The sequence below is a fragment of the Melanerpes formicivorus genome, unplaced genomic scaffold, assembly GCF_026170545.1.
Source record: "Melanerpes formicivorus ecotype bairdi unplaced genomic scaffold, bMelFor1.0.p_v2 SCAF_6, whole genome shotgun sequence".
Classification (NCBI taxonomy): Eukaryota; Metazoa; Chordata; class Aves; order Piciformes; family Picidae; genus Melanerpes; species Melanerpes formicivorus.
The window spans coordinates 19,632,490-19,654,420 of record NW_027142358.1 but is presented as its reverse complement, the minus strand read 5'-3'; the positions used below and the strand labels follow the sequence as shown (position 1 = coordinate 19,654,420).

Sequence of the window (21,931 nt, the reverse complement as noted above, 5' to 3'; positions counted from 1 at the left end):
AATTACCCAAACTTGCATCATCTTGAGACCTTCTTAGAATCTTTTCTGCTTTCTGTTACTATTGGATCTTTTCCTTTGAATGATACACAAGATATTGCCTTACATTAGTAATTTTCCAAGCAACAGCTACAATATATGTGTTTATTATTGTATATAACCTTAATGCAACAGGTCAGTCCTCCCTTTTTCTCTGCAGAGAATGGCATGCCTGTTTTCATCATGATGCATCTTCTGAATATTTACTGGTAGCTTGTCTAGCGTACCTCATGCGGACCATTGATTGTAATTCTCTGATTAATTGTCTCTAAGTGTGAATATGTATACTGGACAGATGGTACCAAATATTTTTTGCTTTTTTTAACTCCAAAATGCAAACTCTTAATACCACAGTCTGAGTTCCGAGTCTTCACATGTTCCTCACAGGTGGAACATGAGCCAAAATTTAGGTGAGACAGGAAGGATAAGTACTTGTGACTAACACTTGCTGTCATTATATTACAAGGGTCTTTCATTACACTTAGTAGTAGTTTTAGGCTGATGCCTAGGAAAATTTTCCCCAGATTGAGTACAAAAGTGGTAGAATGTAAACATATTACCATTGGATGTAAAAGGAAAAATGATAAGATCTAAATAATCCCATTGGTCTGATAACTAACATAAAGTGAGTTGTATAAGGTAACTCTTCTTTTCAGCTTCTTTGCTCTAGCAGACACTAGCTGCTGCTTTTGCTTTGCTGTTGCTGAACTTGGCTGTGTTTTTGTGGCTAAGTACTAACAAGCCGCTCTCTGCTCTTCTCTCTCTCTGAGTTAGGCGGGAAGGGAGCAGGGAAGGGGAAGCTGTTGGTAACCCCCTAGTTTTGCCCAGGGTGCTTCTTGTGTTCATAAATTGTAAATATATGTAAATATTGTATATTCTGTACATACTCATTGCATTTCATATTTCTAGATTGTAGTGTGCTTGTAAATATAGTTTCATTTGTTTTACAACTGAGCTGGTCTGGCAAATTTTACTTTAGGGGTATTTTCTCCAAATGAGTTAGGGGGTAATTTTCAACCCACCACACACTTTTAGTCTCTTTATCCAACTTGTTGAACCAAAGTGATCATTAGCCCTTGGATCTGTGTTTAGGAATTTGACAGTATTTTTTCTCCTGGTGGCGGCAAAACTAGCTCACCTCACTGTTTTGTAGTAATGCAATTCAAAGTAGTATGATGATAGACTGGGAACAGTGCAAATTATCCCCCTGACCCTATTCCCAAATTGACTTGTAATGCCTGGATCGAGATGTACAAGAGTTGCTAGGAAAAACACATCAGAAAGTGTATGGAGCACATGAAGAATGTGCGCTGAAGAAAAACTCATCTCCCTTTTATTGAACCATAGGGTGTTTGGAAGTGTGGGCAGTGCAGGAAAACTGAGTCAGGAAGACCTTGATTTGTGGCATTATTGAGGACATAGTAGCTTCACTAGGAGTTGTGTGCATTTAATATCCTTGAAAATAAGACTGCAAGAGCTGCTTTTTAAGGTTTGAGGCATTTCTGTCAGCTGAAAGAAAACATGAAAAAATGATGCTCTTTGTGTCTTAGGGATAAGGAGGGATAATTGTCTTCTCTTTCTTCTTCAGAATACTGGTTTTCGTTAGCACATCAAAATACTCATTCTGACACAAATGAGCAGAATTAGACTGCCCACAAGAGGCAGAGTGGTTTGTTAATATTGTCTGTAATATGCAGACACTGTGTGTTGAGTGATTAGATTCTGAATCAAGTAATTGAACCCTAAGGAGAAGCACACTTTCTTCTTCTATTCTGATTGTGAACATTTGTCCAAACCCTCCCCAGCATAGGGCTGCAATAGCTAATATGATGTAGCCTGAAGTGCAATCACATCCTGGGCTGCATATAAAGACATGTGACCATTGGATTGAGAGAGGTGATTCTGCCCTTCTATCCTGCTTGGGAGTACTGTGTACAGCTTTGGGCCCCCAGTGCAAGAGAGACATGGATCTGCTGTAGTGGGTCCAGAGAAAACAGGCTGAAAGAATTCAGGCTATTCAGCCTGGAGAAGAGAAGGCTTCAGGGAGATCTTGTATTTCAATATACAGGAAGGCTGGGGAAGGACAGTTTAGAAGGGCATGTAGCGATAGGACAAGGGGCAATGGTTTGAAACTGGAGCAGGGTAGATTTAGGTTGCACATCAGGAGGAAGAAGGTCTTTACAATGAGTGTGGTAAAATACTGGAGCTGGTTGCCCAGGGATGTGGTTGAGGCTCTGACCCTGGAGACATTCAAGATCAGAATTAATGTATCATAGTCAGGGTTGGAAGGGACCACAAGCATCATCTAGTTCCAACCCCCCTGCTATGGGCAGGAACACCCCACACTAGATCAGGCTGGACAGAGCCTTATCCAGCCTGGTCTTAAACACCTCCAGGGACAGGGCATCAACCACCTCCCTGGACAGCCCATTTCAGGGCTTCACCACTCTCATGGGGAAGAACTTCCTCCTCACATCCAGTCTGAATCTCCCCACCTCCAGCTTCATTCCATTCCCCCTAGTCCTATCACTACCTGATATCCTGAGAAGTCCCTCCCCAGCCTTCATGTAGACCCCCTTCAGATACCGGAAGGCCACAATTAGGTCATCTCGGAGCCTTCTCTTCTAATGTGGCTCTGGGCAGACTCATCTAGTTGGGAGGTGTTCCTGCTCAGTGCAGTGGGGTTGGACAAGATGACTTTTGAGGGTCCCTGCCAACCCAATGCAATCTGAATCCATGAATCTCCTTCTCTGGAGATTTTCAAGGCTTATCTGGATGTGCTCCTCTGTGATCTGCCCTAGGTGATCCTAAGTGATTGGACTCTATGATCTCCAGAGATCCCTTCCAACATCTACTGTTCTATGATTTTCAGAAGCAGGTATCTTGTTATCACTCTTGTCTTTAGTGACAGGACAGGTATTAATCAGATGTTCAGATGATGTGTTCCAGCTTAAGCTGAGTTGCTGAAGGCATCCAAGAGTTACCCTTTTTTTTATTATTATATTTATTATAAGTGGGATACTATCTGAATGGGAGTGTTTTGCAGCCCTTGTGTAACACCTGTGGCTGTACTTTGTTGATACATATCCTGTTTCTAGCCATTTGGGATTCTCCTGGGTGTGAAAACATGATGGGATTTTGCATGCTTCAGCATAACCGACTTGAGATATGGGACCTTGTTGTGACAGACTTTATCAAGATGGTATCAGAGATTCATTGGCAAGATGTGGACAACCAGCACTGCCAGAGGGCACCGGGCCAGTGCTGTTGTGGTGAAGGCTGACTGTGCTATGGATAAACTGTGTAATTAACTGGGAGCATGTGTTGGGCTTCTTGATGTGCAGCAATTTGCTTTCAGATATTTTTCTGGAATAAACACGGTGCACTTGTTAGTGCACTTGTCAGGGGTTGTCAACCAGTTCTTCTTACTGTGGATAAATTAGGGGTGAGAACTAGTTACAGCCAGAAGAGAATTTTTGCCTAGGTGACCAGTTTCTGGAAGCTATTATGTTTATTTCTGTATCACTTAGGTTTCTTTAATTTAATTTTGTTGTGTGTGGAGAAAGTGAGATTATCCATGATACAATAAATGGACCACAGTCAACCTCACTTCCTCCACTCATAGGCAGGAAATCAGCAGCCAAGGCATTATGAACCAGAGCTGAGGAGGTGTTTAAGTCCATCTAGTTTTTTCAAATGAAGCTTTTGGCTCTGTTCACTCAGTCAGGATCCTTTGTAACTTGTATGAAGGAGCCCCTAGGCTGGGACAGTTATGGGCCTGTGTGGTTGAGAAGCAGTCATTTAAGGTATTTAGGGTGGAAATGAATGACAGGAGAAATGATTCAGGTTTCATGTACATCCTTAGGTTTGGAGGTGCCAAGTGAAACTAGGTAGGATTTCTGAGCAGGTGGGAGCAACCAGAGCTCAAAGCTAGTCAGGTTTCATGTACATCCTTAGGTTTGGACGTGCCAAGTGAAACTAGGTGGGATTTCTGAGCAGGTGGGAACAATCAGAGCTCAAAGCTAGTCCATCACTATCTTTCAGTAATAGAATACAAAAAAGAATGCACAAACCTAAAAAGAGGCACATTAAAATATGTAACTATCCAACAGAATGAACAAACAGCTCTGCTGCTTTCTACTCCCACAATAAAAGGTTTACAGTTTGAAAACAAACAAATAAACAAATCAGTTTGAAAATAGACTAAGAGCCAAAGCCTGAGAATTTCCTTGCTGAGGTATGTTCCCTTTAAGCCAAAGGGGACTCAGACCCTAATCAAGTGTCTTCAGCTGTTATTTGTGATGTCATTACAGTATTGTTATGTAAGCCATAATGTGTTTCAGTAGGCAAATGTGAAGAACACTTCTCAAGCTGCAAAATTCAGCAAATACAAAGCTTGGTTTAATTTTTCTGTAAGTCCCATCATTGTTGTGCTGTTGGAAGCAGCAAACGATCATTTCATCTTTACACCTCCTGAACCTGATTCAATAAGGCTGTCTCTAGGCTTCTCAACAGCTGCCTCTCTAAAAGCCAGCAGTTTCCTTTATTCCATCCCTACTGTGTTCAAGCTTCTCCATATTTTTGTTCATCCCTGTGGCCCTTTCCTTGCTTATCTATGTTCTCTGAGATGGAATTACACAAACTATGCACCGTTTTCAGTAGGTCTGAGCACAGTGATGTGCCCATGATGTGATGTGACCATGTGTTCTTTGGTTTCTTACTCCTTTCTTAGCCTTTTTTAGCATTTTGCTGGGATTTGCCAGTATGACCATGCTGACAAGTGAACTCATGATTTCAAGACCTGGCTAGGTCTCTTTGCTGAGAAAGAGCCGTAGTTAGATTCAGAGCCTGTCACTGTAGATGCACACTTAAAAGTAATTTTGAGCTCATACACGTTATTTTGCACTTATCGGTGCAAACATTTCATCATCTGCTCACTTCAGATTATGTGTACCTAAGACCTAAGTCTTAGCTGTCAGCTTTAAATGTGATTATTCCAAATAATTTTGTCATGGCATTATTCACTGCTCTGTCAGGTAGTTTGTGACTAAATTGAGCCTTACAAGTCCCAGAGCATCTCTCTGAATGGGATCCTGCTGGTTAACTTGCAATACAATTACATTTATTTCCTATCTCTAGCCATGAGGGGAATTTTTTCTGCCCACTGATTTTTCCAGAATTGCACTATCTAACCTTTTGTAACCCACATGCAACCGTTCTTTTCTAATATGTTGGAAAGCGTTGTAGGGACAGGTCAGCTTGTTCTTTGGTTAGTGTCAAAAGTTTTTTTTCTGTCACTGTTTGGAAGTGAAGCACATAATCTCTGTAAGAATCAGACTTCGTTTTTTTGTGTACACAATGTCTCATATTCTGTGTGTCATGCATGTATTTTTTTTGCAAACGGATAATTCTGAGACACATCTTGTAGCAACAGGCTACATCAGCTGGACAGTTTTTCCTCCTGTGGGCAACCTGAGCAAATAGAAACAGTTAAAATGGACATTTCTAGTAGTTTAAAGCACATATTAATTCTGATAATTAGAAGTGGCTTTCCAATTGCTGAGAGTCTTTATTCACAACCAGTTTGGTGATTGTTCTTGCTCAGGTAGAGCATAAGGGAATCTAATGGCAGATATGAAATCAATTTTTATTCTTATGGCATTTTTAGAATAGAATCTGACCCAGACCTCCCTTTAGTTTTCGCTCAAAGTTTGATAAAATGTTGTTGTGATGGGCTATGAGCTTGTTGGTTGTCCTGGTAAGCGGCAGCTGCAAAATCTGATGCAGTTTACTGTGTGACAAAGGTGAGTGTTACATGGTAATTCATTTGAATAGGAGCCAAGGTAATATTCCTTATTGGGGTAAAATGCCCACTAAAATAATCTTTTTATGGAATCAGGATGGCAGATTCAACATAGAAATTTAGGAACTCTCATTATGGGTGCATTGAAAATGTGTTGTTTGGATGAACAAGCTATTTATACAGACTTGTGGTGTAATACTGGATACCTCATTAATCTTTTAGTAATCCAGACATTACCATATGGACAAACCACACAAATTGATTTGGAGAGACCTCACTGGATATTGAATATACTACTTCAGTTAATTTGCTAAGCTTTGATGTTAGCATATCAGGGAAAAAAAATGCTTTCCAGCATACAGTTTATTTGCAGTGACATATAAAATGAGACTGATGACAATCAACATAGGTTTAAGGCAGCTTGTTTGACAAGCAGCTGGTTGGGACAGTTATCTGGAGGGCTTTCTTTCAGTACTTCATTGCTTGTAGCCAATGCACAGCCTTTCTGATGCGGAACCACATTTGCACGTACATATCAGAGAATGTGCACAATTTCCTCGTGTTTTCCTCTCAGTGATGTACCTGCATTAATTTCACTTAATGCCATAATGGGTTATTTAGTTTTGTTATCAACCTCTGCTTTCTCAATCTTCTGTCCTGTGAGGAACTGCCATATTCCTCCTCTGTAGTTCTCATTCCCCAGGGCATATACAAAGGCATCCACTGTTGGAACAGTCTTGGCAATAATAGCAGGAATCTGTTGCGAGACAGAATATTCATTAATAGGAAAATGTACTGAGGAGCCAATGGGCTGATTTTAGCCTAGGATTAATTTCCCTTTACTAAACAAATGGCTGTCTCCAATGGCTGCAGCTTGCTACCCCCAGAGAGATGAGGATTAAAAGCAATTGGGTCAGTTGGAGGCCCTGCTCAGGAAATTATAGTCTCTAGGAGAAAGCATTTAGATCAGCATTGCCTGAAATGGGGATCTTTCAGCTGAGAGTGAACACAAACACTTAGAGAGGGCAAAGGGTGTGCCACAAACATCTATCTTGTGATGGATAAGTGAGCTTATATTGCTAACACATTTTGTGTGGAGTAGCGAATGCCTAAGTACCTGGTGACCTGAAACTCTTCTGATTTTTTGGGGATTTGATGTGATATTATTGCATCCCAGAGGCAATGTTGGAACCAAGACTCATAGAAAAAAGGAAAAAAGAGGGTAGCATAACCTTAAGAGTGATCAATTGCAGTTTCCTTGAGAAGAGGGAAATATTAGAAAAATGAATGTGACAGTCTTTTCAAAATTGAAGATCTGGAGCTGGTACTTGACTGTAGGAAGGATACATAAAGCTCCTACAAACCATGAAGCAGTACAGGCTACAGCCCCCTGACTAGCTGCTGAGAGAAAAATTCCCATGCTTTTTAAATTGTGGCTTGGTCAAAGCAGTAATATAATGCCTGTTGTATCACTGTGCTTAGCTGTTTTGCTGTGGTAGGTGAACAGAATGCTTTGAGGAAGTGATCAGCTTGTTATATGCAAGTAAATCCAGTTGTGAGTAAACTGGCACTGTTCCATCCATAGGGAAAGAAAGGAGAATTTGAATTCCTTCAGGTGGCATAGACGTACCATACGATATTTTGGTGAAATGAACATCACGTTTTCAACTGCTGCGTAGAAGCATAAGAGGCAATAGGGACCCCAGCAAACGACCAGTGTCTTCAATGGTAAACCAGTATTAAACTGAAAAATAAGAGGGATAAATTCCTTTGTGTTTCACAACTGCACACTGCAACAAGCAGATGGGACAGGTCCTGTGAGACTGTGGTTTGTGTTCAGTAGCAGAAGATCAGTCAGCGGGACGCGCTGTATTATTGCTGCTTTGATGCCGATGTCAGAGTTGTGTGAGCACAGCTCTCTCTGCATTGAAGGGCTGCCTGTGCAAGAAGCCCCAAAGCCCTGCTCCTAGGGGCTGAGTGGGGATTGGCAGTTGCTTCTGGGCACAGTGACAGAGAAACTTATGGTAGGTGAGTCACATCTGTGCGTACTAGATGTAGAAGCCATGGCCAGTAATACTGCTGAGGGGGGAGGACAGCATGTAAATTTAAAAATGGATTAGAAGGAATGACATTTTGGTGACTTCTTAGAGGATTTATCAGACAAACTGTGCAAAGCCACTACTATTGCAGTGCTGTGGTAATAGGATTCTTCTGTCCTTCATGGTAGGGCCTTATGTGTGGTATTCACAGGCAGGTGTTTCCAAGTGTCTTAAGTATAACAATGAAAAGTGAGAATGTCATCCTTAAATTTTCTGCATCATAACTAGACTGTACAGCTACAGAATAGCATGAGAAAGAAATCACATGCTATTGCATAAACTCACTGAATAAAGGTAATAGACTTATAATAAGAAAGACAGAGATTTGTTCAAGAAATATGTAGAAGGCACATGTACTCAAACCAGACTGCCTGACTGTCTCTTTGCTGGTATAACATCCCTCTTGAGAGCTGACTACCTTTACTGAGTACAGGGGCTGGGCACTGCCTGCCAATCACACATAATGCTCCAGACTGTATAGCCTGCACTTGAGGAAACAACTCCTATAATTACCACATTACATTCCCATAAACCTGCCACTCCACAGCAATTCCTTTGTTTCCAGCCCATAAAGATTTCCGAATTTCCTCAGCCAAATCCAAACATATGTACAGGAAGGCCCATCTCCCACAACAGGGTGCCTATGCATTTCCTTGCATAGCTGCAGTTCTACCTGACTTCCTCGGTGATAAGCTAGGAGCCTGTACCAAAGCAGAAATAATGATCCTTCCAGAGCAAATATTCTGCATGCTGCATGTTTGTTTTTTCACTAGAGCTGGACAAATTTTGGTGGAGGGGAATTCTAAGGGAGTCCTGACCCTCACTTTGATAAGGAAGTGTTTACAACACTAGGATGGGGCAGATATGGCTGGCTGGTCAAAATTTCAATCACCGTCCTGCGTGGCTCCATCCTGTGTTGCTCCACCCTCCTACTCAAGTAGCATTGGAATGTGTGAACAGAAGAAGCTGCATCAAAACCTCTGTGAATAAAGGCTTTTTGAAGATTTTGTTTCTGTTGTATGCAGCTCCGTTTTAGCAAGACACTTGCAGGAGCTGAGGAAGCTTTCTTACCTTATAGTTCCCACTTTTCTTGAACTTCTGGTGTATTGACTGGTAGGCTGTCAGCATGATGAAGCCTGGGATCATGAAATTGAAAATGGACAGTGCAAAAAGGAATGTGACATAATTTCTGGAAAGGGTGAGGAGGGAAAAAAAGAAAAAAAAGAGGTTGTTAATTCCTCTCTAGGGCATTTCTGTAAACTTTCTGTAAATATGAATTAACTTGTATCTTCAAAACTGCCAAAACCAGTTTTATCAACATGTTTGAGGTGCAGCATTTTCTGAAGGCTGGTTAAGTTGTGCCATGCTCTTGTGTGCAGAATGGACGGTACTGTAGGAAATTGCAACAGGTGCTTGGTTTCTAAACCCCAGCATCACTACTTGGACATCTGTGCTGGATTACATAAAAGCAAAGCCATTCTGAAAGAGCTGCAGATCTGAAATCCAGAAGAGGTGCAGCTTATAGATGAAGCACAGGAGTAGAAGAAACCTGAGTCCCAGCCTCTCCCACAGAGAAAGCTGACTAGCTGTTCCTGTGTGCTGCCTTGTGACTCCAGGTAGCTTCAAGTGGTGCTTGCTTTGCCCTGGCTGCTGGGAAGGGAGATTTGTCCCAGCAACAATGACAGGGTGCAGCTGGGGGATTTTGGTCTGCTGCCCAGGCCACACCGGGGGACAACAGCCTCCTTTCATCATCCCATGGGAGCTAGCCCTAGCCCTCACCTGTCCCCTTTGCTGTAGTCCAGGGTGCAGCAGGTCCGAAGTGGCTCGTAGTCATATTCTCCCCACCCCAGCAAGGGCATCACAGACCAAAAGGCAGCAAATAGCCATGCAAACACCATCATGGAGACAGCTGTGCTCCACTGCAGCTTGCTCCCTGCAGGAAGAGAAAAGGTGGTCTCCATGCCCAGAATGAAACTCCTGGGCAGTTGTCTGGTTCTGTGGGGCCTGAGCCAAGTGCCCTGGCCCTTGGGCAGAAAAAAGCAGTTGTCTGTGTTTTGTAGCCTGATGCTGACCTGAGTCTGGAGGAACCAACCATGCATAAAATATGAAGGAAGCTTTCAGACTTCAGGAAACAGCAAATTGTACTTCCCTTTTGTGTGCTTTACTTAGACAAATGCTGTGCTTCTACTCAACTTTGTACAACACTTCAGATGCAGCTGCTGTTAAATACCCTCATATTCTTGTGTTTTGATAACATGTTGAAATACTTAGACAAGGCAGAAAGTAGAAGGGACAGGGTGATGCAATAAATAGTGTTTGAAGAATTAGCAGGGTGCACGTTAGGTCAGAAATGTGACACTGCACACATTGCCTTGCTCTTGCCTGCTCCTGCCAGGAGTGTAGGGCATGCATGGATACTAAATATACCCTGTTCTGAAACAGGGTGTGTATATGTATACACACACACGCACACAACCTGACAAAAGGTCTTGTTCTAAAAGATGCCTATGATCAAATTATCTAAGTATCATTGCACAATGTGGAACAGGAAATGTGAAGCTCAGCTTTACTAGTTTTTTTTCTAATTTTATAATAAAAATGAACATTTGTGCCTATCTCATCCAGTTCCATAAAATACCACAGGAGTAGGTCAATGAATGAAATAAAAGGCTGGAAATTTCAGAAGACACAGGAAGTGTTTTTTCATGTAGAAGTCAGGCAGGCTTCCCTGATGCTGCAGGACAGGACATTGTGTTAGCCTTGCTGCTTGCGTGTAAAAAGGTCTGGATAATTTTGTTATTGAGGCTAACGTGCGTAACCATGCCCCTGCTGAATAGCCCATGACGCCAGCTCCACCTGCAAAGAGCACAGTGACTCCTTCCTCTACTCCTTTCTAATCAAATCTCCCATTAGGGAGAAGTAATGATATAGTTTACATTGAGGCGAGGAAGCATTCTTTTCTTCTGCCCTTAACATCAGCATCATGACAACAGGCCAGGAAGTTTCAGGCCAGTTCTGACCTTTCTCAGAAAAGGAAAGGATTGGAGGCAAGAAGCATGAGGTGAGGCCCTGCCATGGGATCAGATGTGGCTGACTGGTGGGTGGAGTGCCTGAGGAGAACACATAAGATGGACATTTCTATAAGGCAGAAGCACCGGGAAGAACCACAGCCTCTACAGTAGCTATTTTGTGTTGTACTGTCCTATGTTTTAAAGGATAACCAAGTGTGTATGTTAACGAAATTGCCCTTTTACAGGAGTGCTGGGTTTACTTTATCTTTTTTCTTATGTTCCAAAGGTTCTTGATGGAAAAGAATCAGAGTTTGAATTGCATTAAAATTCACCTTGGAAAAAATTGATTGGTGCAGATGTTCAAAAATTACTTGTGGGAAAAACCAGATATACACATAGCAATTCAAATGCCATGCAATAAAGAAAATACTCTTTATTTTTCTTTTTTACTCACTTAAATTTTACCCCCCTAATAATTACTAGTGAAGAATGACCCTCCAGAAAGCATTAATGACACATCAGAAGTAGCTAAAAATGCATGAATCTAAAATTAAACAAACTTGATAAAATTTTTGTTTTACCTAGGAAAAAATGTTTTCAGTACAAGAATAGTGAAAGTAACAGTGCTCTGTTCACAAAGCAAAAATGTCCTTCTCTGAGGGATTTGACAGCAGGAGAGCAGTTCAGTTGTTTTAGTGCAGAGCAGGCCATTGCTTTACCTTAAATGCCTTTTCTTTTGCCTGACAAAATCTAATATAATACTTGTGCAGGTTCTAATTCAGTTAAATGTGCATGTATGGAGTTCAGTATATGCTTAAGGATATAATTTCTAATTAGGGCCTGGTGCTGGTAATTTAGTCCTAATAAGTCTAATCACTCTTGTGCTCTGGCTGTCTCTCCTTGAAAAGCAAAAGGGAAGCTTTTCTTTTCCATGCAGTAAAATATTATTGCAGGGGATTTGAAGTCCTTCTGTAATTGCTTTGGAACAGAAAGAGGTCACTCTTACAAACAGAAAATCCCCATCGTTTCAAGGTTACTAAAATTGCAAAAGCTTAAATTTTAGGAAGCGCAAGGTAAAGCGCAGAACCTTGATTATGCTGGCCATTTTTTTTTGTGTGGGAAATAATGATAAGCTATTTCTTTGCTTTTAGTCTATGAGGAAATTTATTCATTTAGTTGTTTTCTTTTTTTTAAGATTTATAATTTGGTCAAACATTTAGCTGATTTTCATGGAAAGAGGGGAAAATGCACCTCTGACACAGTGTCTACCTTTCGGCTAGATTTCTAGCTGGTGCTCAAAAGATCAACAAGATTTTCTAGAATAGAGGGGAAAAAAAAAAAAAAGTCCCTCTTCCTCATTCATCAGTTATAATAACTGATATATTCTGGAACAGTATGACTTGTACTAGCCTTCATGGCATGCATCACCTAACATTGGGAGTTTGTTAAAGACAAATATATTTGAAAGTCTTATAAGCAAAAATGTGTATCAGTCATAAGTAAAATAGGTGTTGGTACCCACTTCATCTGTGGAGTGAAAAGCACCAACCACTGTAGAAATAAAATAGCTGCACTGCATAATAGCTTCTTTTGTGCATGCCATTACGAAAAGCTCTTTAAAATAACCTAATAAAGGGATATTTTTACTCCATTAGGTTTTTCGCTGTTCTCTGTGATCATAAAGCTTTCTTGGCAATTACCTCCTGCTTCAGTGAAAATGCAAGATCTATATAAACATTGGCATTTTGTCAGGGGAAACTGAAGCAGGTGCAAGACTAGATGAAGAAAGTGTGGCAAGGTGGCTGCAGTGTGACAGGAGGTAAGGACTTGCTCCAAATCTGAGAGACCCGACAGCTGCAATTGGAGCAAATGGCTGTTTGATAATCTTTGAGTACTGGTGTGACAACCTAGATTTTGAATGTTAAGATTTTGAATGTTAAGATTTTGGTAAAACTTCAATTCTGCTTCTAAAAATTGAATGTTGCTGCAAAATCCCTGCTGATTTTGTCTTCCCTTTTGTAATGTTGAGAAAAATACTGATGTAAATCACTTCAGATTTTTCATTTCCCCCCAACTCTTAAATGCAAGCATAAAATCTTCTGTATTTTTTTCCTTTCCTTTAAAAGCTATAACTGTATGCCATGGTTATGAAAGGAAAAAAAATTATGAAGATCCTTCCCCTCTTCACAAACTGCTGATGACAGTGTACTACCTTCACCAAAAAGAAACATATATTAAATCAAAATGCCCTCAGCAAAGGTGTCTCCGTGGTAGGTGGCTGCTCACTTTCAGGTCACTGACCCCCTAAGTTATCTACCAGATGCCCTTCGCCTGCTTCTCTCTGCTACAATGAGACCTCCCAGGCTGCTGCTTCCTTCCTCCCTTGTCTATGTTAAGAACATAATTCAGGACGGTTTTCCCATATGAATGGCCAGGGAGGGAGAACTGACAATGTGTACCTTGATATAAAATGTTATCTTCTCTCTTAAGTAATTGGCTATTGACAGACAGCTTCCTCAGAGTTTCCCCTTCCCTTCTTCACTGTCAGGTACTAGTGTAAAACTGCTTCTGTTTTCTCTTTTTTCCCCCCTTCAGATTCTGACTTTTCTCTTCTAATTGTGTATTTTCAGATTACAGATTTGTGTAATTCTATCCTCTTTACCATGAAAGTAGCATCTTATAGGCCAGAAAAGCCACATTTAGGGGGTGAAATGAGAGTTGCCCAGCAGGGTTGCCTGGGAGGATGAAAGAAAGAAGGGGGCAGAGTAAAATAGGTTGAGAGTCTAGCTTCTCTGTCATGTGTGATGGTCATACACATGCTATTCCACAGGCCAATCAAGGCCATCCAGGCTTGGTTTTGTATATTTTCCTGATTATCCTTATCCCTTACCTTTGGGAACCCTCCCTGTTATTGCTATATATATAGGTAAAAAAAAAAATACCACTATCAAACCAATTCTAGACTATTTATTTAGTGACTTTACCTCACTCTTTTCCCCTACCTTTTTTTGTTTGTTTGTTTTTGTTTGTACCTTACTAGGAAAAGGGAGGGGGAAGGAATCTCAATCTGTTATCATCTGAGCTTTTAAACTCCAGTTAAAGCTCAAACCAGCAATTCCAACGTGGGATTTGAAAAATAATACCTTGTTTGAAAAAAAGAATACTTTGTTTGGAAAGAAAGGATTGGAAGTGGAGATGTTAATTTTACAGACTCTAATCATCCAAGTTTTTGGATGGGCTATTGGCTGGATTTTTTGGGTCCTATCTTTACAAACTAATATCTTGCCATTTAATTTGGTTAATGATAGTGATGCTGTTTGACTGGGTAAAAACTTTACCAATGCAGTTTTGCATGTATCTCTTGAATTCTCTCAACTTTCCTGGCAGTGGGAACTTCTCTGACATGAAGAATGTTTTTGAAGCATGCCATGAAACTAACCATGTAGATAAAAATATTTTGGAAGGAAAGTGGTGTTCCATAACAATATGTTCTATGTGTTTAAATGTAATCTTTATAATTAGATAATCTCTGGCTACATGGGCAGGGGGAGGTTTTAACCCGTTAAGAACTCTCTGCAGAAGGACAATGGGTGCAAATGCATACTTTTGCGGGCTCTGATTGCCGAGGGGTGGGAGGCTGTGAACACTGCAGACACTGTGATAATGCTGAAGAGAACAGGGACCCAGAGGGGAAGGGGTCTGGCTGCAGTGACTGTTGCCCACCCCCACGGGGCATGGCCCACCCCCAGCCTCAGCCCGACGGTTTGTACCCCCCTACCCGCCAGCTTCCTACTTAAGCCCTGATGCTCCTACCCACATAGTCTCTCCAGCAGCTGTCACTACATGCCGGCAAAAGATGCAAAAATCCATTCCAGACACAGGCAGACAGTGAAGAAGTCACTTTGACAAGACCCAGCACATACTTGTATTTAGAATGGCTGAAAAGTTCTATTTATTCTCATTGTCAAACTAGTCTCTCACATTATCATCAGATCTTTCTTCCTCAGAAACATGGATAGTGGATAATCAAGTGTGAAGCCAAGGGATGCCACAAAAATGGTTTTCTTGGGCAACTGTTAGGACATAATGTAAACATTGGGGACTATGCAGCTGAGTCTGGAAGGAGTGCCAGTTCCCAAGGGAATGAAGAGAAAAAGTTTAGCTGTTTTGTTTGGTTGTTTGTGTGTTGGGTTTTCTTTTTTTTGTTTTGTGTTGGGTTTTTTTTGGTCAAAGGTATTTTATACCTTCTGTACAGGCTTGCAGCTTGCGCCAGTGTCAATGGGAGTTTAATGTATGGATTTAGAACACAGTATAGCCTGCGGGTTTCGTGTATCAGATCTATGAAATATGACTTAATCTCTCTCACAATCAGCATGTGAAGGATGAAACTCGAAGTGGCTGGTTTTACTGGAATAGCCACAGAGCATGATCTTTTAAAATCTTCTGGGCTTTTGTGTTTGGTTTGTTGCTCAAAACATTCAGTAATAGCAGCAGTGTTTGGCCATCAGTAAGTAACAATTTGATCAAGGTAAAGAAGCTTGTGCCCTTAGGCTTCCTCTGCCTCTGCTCTTAATGTAGTGTGCTTTTGACTGGAGGAGTGCATGACACAAAAGCATTAAAGTCAGTGTGGCAGAGAGAAAAATGTATTTTCAGGCTATCTCTCATGCAAAATACAGATGCTACTTTTCTAGCCCAAAACACATTTCAGTGTCCAAAGGGTGTTAATATGGATACAGTGCTCAATCTGCATTATTTGCTGCCTTTGTCTGGACATGAAACATTTCCTTGCCTGAACTGAATTCTTGACAAAAGTTGCAGAACAAATAGTTGGCAGTCTCTCCACCTTTAATAGGAATGTCAGACTGAACATGCTCACTGTGTGCTCTGGGTATATTTTACCACTTGCTGCTTTAATCATATGGAGGCTGTGCCTAAAAGGCTGTGTGGATGCTATCAGCAGAAGGGGACTTAAATTGTTGCAGCTCAGCAGTTTCTTCCCCAGCCTATACTTTTGTTTAGAAAGCAATTGGTGAAGTGGTCTGAGCAACCTGGCTTTAGCCATTTTTATTGAAACTTGCAGATAATTTGCTGCTTGTTTTGGAACTAACCTACCCAGTTTGAGTCTTCATAAAGAGAAAGCTGAAAGCAGGGCAAGAGATGTCACCTGGAAAAGGAAATACCTCTTTAAGGTGGTTGGTTTGTGCCTCATTTAAGTGAAGAGGTCCTTTGGAGATATTGTTTGTACTTTCTCTCTCTAGTGTGTAAGATAAATAACCTTACATATAAGATACATAGACAACAAGCATGTGCTTGCCTTGGTTCTCTGAAATCTAAGCAAGCTGCTTTATAGCAGGATCTGGGCAAGGTTAGGTGAATTGTAGCACTTACTTGTACAGTAATGATGATACCGGTCCCAGGCAACAGCAGCACAGGAGCCAATGCTGGCTAGTGCTGTCAGGAAGCCCTGGAATCCATGAATTTGGCAGCCATCAGAGCCGTAGGGCCAGTATCTGTTAACAGGCAAGGAATATACTAAGAAAATGGTAGAACAATGTGAAGACGCGCTTGGACATTGCATTAATGGAGAAGGTAAAATGGTAGCCTGTGCTTTCTGAGAAACACTATGATAGATGTTACTGTGGTTGCCTGTAGGTATTTGCCAACGTTTATCTTGCTGTGGTGTCTGATAGAATACAACAGCTTTTTTATTCTTTATATGGAAAAGAAAATGCAACCATTCATTTATGTATTGAAAAGCTGGTTTTATAATTTGAAATCTATGTTTAATCCAATTAGCCTTATCTTCAAAATTTGCATCCACGGGGAGCAGCCAATTTGTCAACATGTGAAAATGAATAGTAAATGAGTAATACCCTTTTGAAAAGTGAGTGTTTACCATACAACACAGTACGAAAGCTCACAACAAATAGAAATACTCCTGATAGCAAGCCTCAGGCCTCCAAATGTCTTTGCAGACATAGAAAGAAATGAATCATGAGACAGTCTCATGTAGCAGACAATCTGCTGTTGTGCCTTCAATAACATGGTCACCCATGGCAAGGACCCGTGGCTTTCCTCCTCCCCCGCCCCCATTGTTGTGTTCATCTAACCTGACTCATGCCTGTAAACCTGGCTGTGAGGTAGAAATCTTCAGCAATCTGTTTTCTCATATATTTATAGAACACCAGAATAATTAATTAGAAGACTACCCTTGGAAGTTCCTTTGAACAGGAAATAGCTAAATGTTTAGGGGACTGGGAAACTTCTGCTCCTATTTAAGATGAAAGGTTCTGTTAAAACCAAGCTCATTTTGGTGTGTTCACCTTAGCTTCTTAGCTTCGGTTCAGTAAAGACATCTTTACTGACTTTAGTGAGACATAAGTATCTGAAACAAGAGTGATACTGTGATACACAGGAGGTGAAAGTGTTGAATAAGGCCTTGTTGGAGCTTATTGTTGTTAATTTGCAAATTTAAATATTTTTTATCTATTAAGAGAGAATAAGATGGTCACATCCTGACTTGAAATGTATGTCTGTTCTCTATTAAAGGTATTTTCAGTGTTTAAAATATGCTACTTATGTGGAATTATTCACCAGTTGTTTTATAGGGTGGTGGGGTTTTTCTGAGTATGAATTGGTTGTGATTTGTTTCCTGTAATTATTCACTGAAATGCTTGATATTGTTTCTGTCTTCTAATTAAAGGATTTAAATGTGTGAAAACAAAAAATCAAATGTATCATAACTGATGTGAACACCCTGCCAACAGATCTGCATTTTCCTTTCCCACAGCGTGGGAAATCTACAGGTTTATTCAAATGAAAATGTATTTATATTTTGATATTCAAATAGCTTCACTCTAAGGATTGTTAAAACTTCTTGGTTAAAGGTCTTATAATCTGTCAGTGATTATATGCACTGAAGTCTGCTTTGTTTCTTGTCTTGCAGAACTATAGAGTTTAATTTTGCTGTTTCAGATTGAGAGAATGAGAAAGTTGGTTAGGTGGTGCACTAGAAAGAGAGAATTTTAATTAATTATATCCCTTAGAATTGAAGCTGTTAATTTTCATGTGGTTCTTCTGGAAAAGGGGGTGTACCTTAGGAAGCTGGAAAAGGCAGCGATGAATGCGTTGATGCAGATCCCGCAGTCAGCCAGCGCGATGCTGAGAACCAGCAGATTGCTGGGTGTTCTCAGTTCTTTGATTTTTCGGAAAGAAATAATTGTCAGGCCATTCAGACAGAAACCAAGCAGGGCTGAAATACAGAATTGTTTGGTGTGATTCAACAAGAAATGGAAAATATCTACAATGATACTGCTGTTTAATGAGAGAATGATAATTGCTGTGGAAACTTAAGCACAGGGAGTATGTCAGCAGCAAGTTACAAAGACTTTCAGGAGAGAAGTCACGGGTGAAAGCTGAAGCCAGTGCTTAAAACTGCATCAAAGATATGGCCTGTTATGTGGAGCAGAAATAGATAAATCTTATTTGTAACTCTGACTTTTGTTGTAATAGAGAAACTTGATTGCCAGTCTCCATCAAGGGACATTAGGGTCTGAGTGAGGGGTGTGCAGAGGACACTGTTTCAGAGAGGCTGGCGGACAGCACATGCTGCTGGTGAATGCATCTCAGTGCCTGTCTTTAGTAGTGAACTGGGTTGTGCTTAATATAAATTGTAACATTCTTGTGTGTTTAAGCACAGAAATCTCTCAGCTGTGTTTCAGTCAGCCTGTTTCCCTTTGGGCTTCTTTCTAAGGTTAACCTAGACAGTGCTTGAATCACACCACCTCAATCTTATTACTGCCTTTCGTCAATAGACTATACATGGAAAGGAATAATCTAATTATGAAAAGCAGTCACTGATAGATTTAAAAAAAACCCTTAATGTTGGTCCTCAGAGAGGAACACCCAAGGAACCCAAGCTCTTCACCCTATAGAGCTGTGCCACCCTGAAACCCAGTTTTCACTGGTTAAAGCTCAAGCTTTGTACTTTAAAGTCCTTTGCAAGATGACCTGAATTATTTTAGCTCTGACGAGGCCATGACTAAATATCCCATCTCTAAATCTCTGTTAGATGAGAGTCAGTATGTCTTTTGTGTTCTTGCAAAGAAAAATGATGCAGTGCAGACAAAAATTCAGGTCCCCTAATTCTGTAAAGTAGCATAGTTACCTATGCTTATTGTCTTAACTCTGCAGTTATGTAAGATGGATGATTTTGTCTAGTCAGAAATCCTGCTCCTACCTTAATTGCATTAATGGCTGATGGCATAACCATAGTAACGGATGATGTGCATTGTTCATTACACAACATGCAACAAAATATTTCCTGGAGAAATATTTGGAGCCATTTGAGGTCTGCTGTTCTTCTTTCCTCCCTGCCAGCTTACTTCCCACCCATAGGGTAAAATGTTGCCAGCTCTCCATGCAGTGAAGTCTTTAGGAGAGGTATATTGTGACAATACTTTGAGTAGAGCTATTACTATATCAACTTTTTAAAAATCTTTCCCTTGTTTTTGGAAGCTCCAGGCTTCTCCTCACTCTCCATTCTCAAAGGCCAGCATGTATAAAAAGATAGAGAACTTACTAAATGGAAAAAAAATAAGGGCATTGAATTTCCATTTTCAGAACAACAAATGCATCCAGTTAACAAAGTGAATGCAAGGTTTCCCACTTTTTCCAAACTGCACTTAGAAGCTGCAGCAAAAAAGGAGGTCTTCATTGCATTTCAGAATCTTTGAGAAAGTGTATGATCTTTAATTATTTAGTTTGATCTTCCAAGTCAGAGACAAAAATCAAGTTTTATTTCCTAAAACCCTGTGGAAAATACTTATTTTTAGTAAAACATAAAAGTGTTAGGCCACATCTAGTTTTAAATTAAGATTACCAACAGGTACTTTGCTTAGAGTCCAACAATTTACATTTCCAGCAGGCTGCAATCCTCAGGCACAGGTGAGTGTGTGGATAGACACATGAAGGGTGGCAGGACTGTGGTACCACAAACAGCCGTTGCCCAACAAGACCCCGTCTGTCAGGCTCTGCTGAATCTAGCAGTGGTCCCTGTCCCCCTGCTGCGCACCACTCAGTAATGAAGTGCAAAGTCATGCCAGGACCTGCTAGGCCCTATGGGTGTCTTAAAGGCTGTTGGCAACATTTAGCCCTGAGCTCTCTGTTTTGGTAGCAGCTCACTCGAGGGCTAGAAGTAGAAATTTTATCTTTTCTCCCTTTCTTCCAAGGAAGAGCTTCTTGCAGCTTTCCTTTGCAGGTAAATATGATGCTGCCTTTCAGCTGGGCATGCCTGCAGTGAGAGGGTGAGCATCCTCTTTTCTTCTGTGCTCTACGTTCATGGGGGTGAGCTGATGAGGATTTCTCCCATTCTGAAGGAACTTACAGCTTCTCCTCCTCCACTTCTGGGCCCCAGGATATCTGCATCCACAGCTGAGTAGCCTTATGCAGGCATGGGGTCTCAGGCCCTGACTGGGATGTATCTCAGCTGAGACCTAGTCCCTGCCACAAGCTTTTCCTTTGCTAGCTGCCAGGTAGATAAAACTTCACTGTTTTGTTGCAGTCTCTCAGCAAAGTGGCACCTTAAGAAACACCCACACCTGCTAAATTAAATTAATATGGTCTTCTACCTCAAATTTTGCTTTTTAACACTGTGATAGCTTTTGAATCTCATGCAGGTATATTTTTGTTTGTTACTTTTACCGAGCAGCAATTAATTGCAGTGCTACCGATGCAATCTTCGTGTAAGCCTACAGTTAACAAGCTGTTGTGGACCTATCATCTTTGATTCTAAGATGGCCATCACAGCTCACAAAACAAGAAACCCAGCTTTATGGCTGATAATTTTATCAGCCATTCAAATGTTCTTCTCTTGAGGAAGATAAAAAACACCTTTAGAAATCAAACCCAAAATCCTACATCCCAAACTCCTCATAAGAAAGCTAAGTTACAAGCGCTTCCCTTGCCATGGGGCAGCTATGTATACAGAGCAGATCTTCACTGCAAACAGCTTGTAGCTAACTCGCTCAGCAAAAGTACTGGTGATGTAGCCACAGTACACACTATAGGTCTGGGTCAGCATACCATAAATGCTGCTGTTTGCTTCAGTTTTCCTTCCCACTAGGAATAATAGGGACAAAAATCTTATTGCCACTGAGGTCCCGCACCAAGCTTACCTTCTACCAGCAGGGCGGTGCCAATCGCAAATACTTCTATTTCAGTGAAGCCTTCAGGGACAGGATATGTAGTGACCATACTTTCAATAAAAATGTCAACAGATTTAACCTCTGCCCCCTGTTATAGCTGTAGGGCTGCCTTTTCTCTGGGTCCCCCTTCTTCCACTAGCCCAAGGCTTCTTAAAGGAGCAGTTCACGTGTAGACACATGCTCATTATTATATAAAAGCTTTGGGGTTTTTTTTCCAGCACTACAATCCCTGCAAGAATGTTAGTAATGATGGGACTAGCATCAGCCCGTACTCCCCCTTCCCTTGCAAATCGTATTTCAGACACCAGCAAAATGAAAGCATTCATTGCAATTACAACAAGTTCTTTGTAGAGACAAGATTAACAACCCCGTCCAGTTAATTCTGCAACACTGGAAAAGAATTAAAGGTTGTGGAATGAAGGAAACATGTAATATGTAATTGGGGAGTGACCTGAAAAACAAAGAGGCCCTCACTGATTTGGTAATTAGGAGAAAAGTATAAACTGAGAGTTCCTACAGGTCTTCCTCTTCTTTTTCAGAAACTGGGCTGTGTATTTTTTTGTGGCAAATGACTATGCTGTATGTTAATATATTTCCTCTTCATAACTAGGGCTTAAATGAAGGTACAGCCTTGAATAAAGACAAGTATTTACAAATTACTGATTAGGGCCCCAAACATACAAGTGTGTATGTGAGTTACCTTGCAGTCTTGATGTAGCATGGCTCTGGAGAATATACAATGTGTGGCTTGTCCAGCTTCCAGATCCTTACCTGCTG

At 40.9% G+C, this 21,931-nt stretch overlaps 1 protein-coding gene across 1 annotated transcript; it reads right to left on the bottom strand.

The window, feature by feature from the left end:
* Nucleotides 1-4,173: 4,173 nt before the first annotated feature.
* Nucleotides 4,174-21,299, bottom strand: RGR (retinal G protein coupled receptor). The gene is made up of 7 exons (XM_068139992.1): nt 21,125-21,299; nt 18,045-18,201; nt 16,338-16,459; nt 9,718-9,871; nt 9,010-9,127; nt 7,470-7,583; nt 4,174-6,596 (listed from the first exon to the last, which is right to left on the bottom strand). The coding sequence occupies exons 1-7, from the start codon at nt 21,201-21,203 to the stop codon at nt 6,453-6,455; spliced, it is 888 nt and encodes a 295-aa protein (XP_067996093.1). The 5' UTR covers nt 21,204-21,299; the 3' UTR covers nt 4,174-6,452.
* Nucleotides 21,300-21,931: the final 632 nt, after the last annotated feature.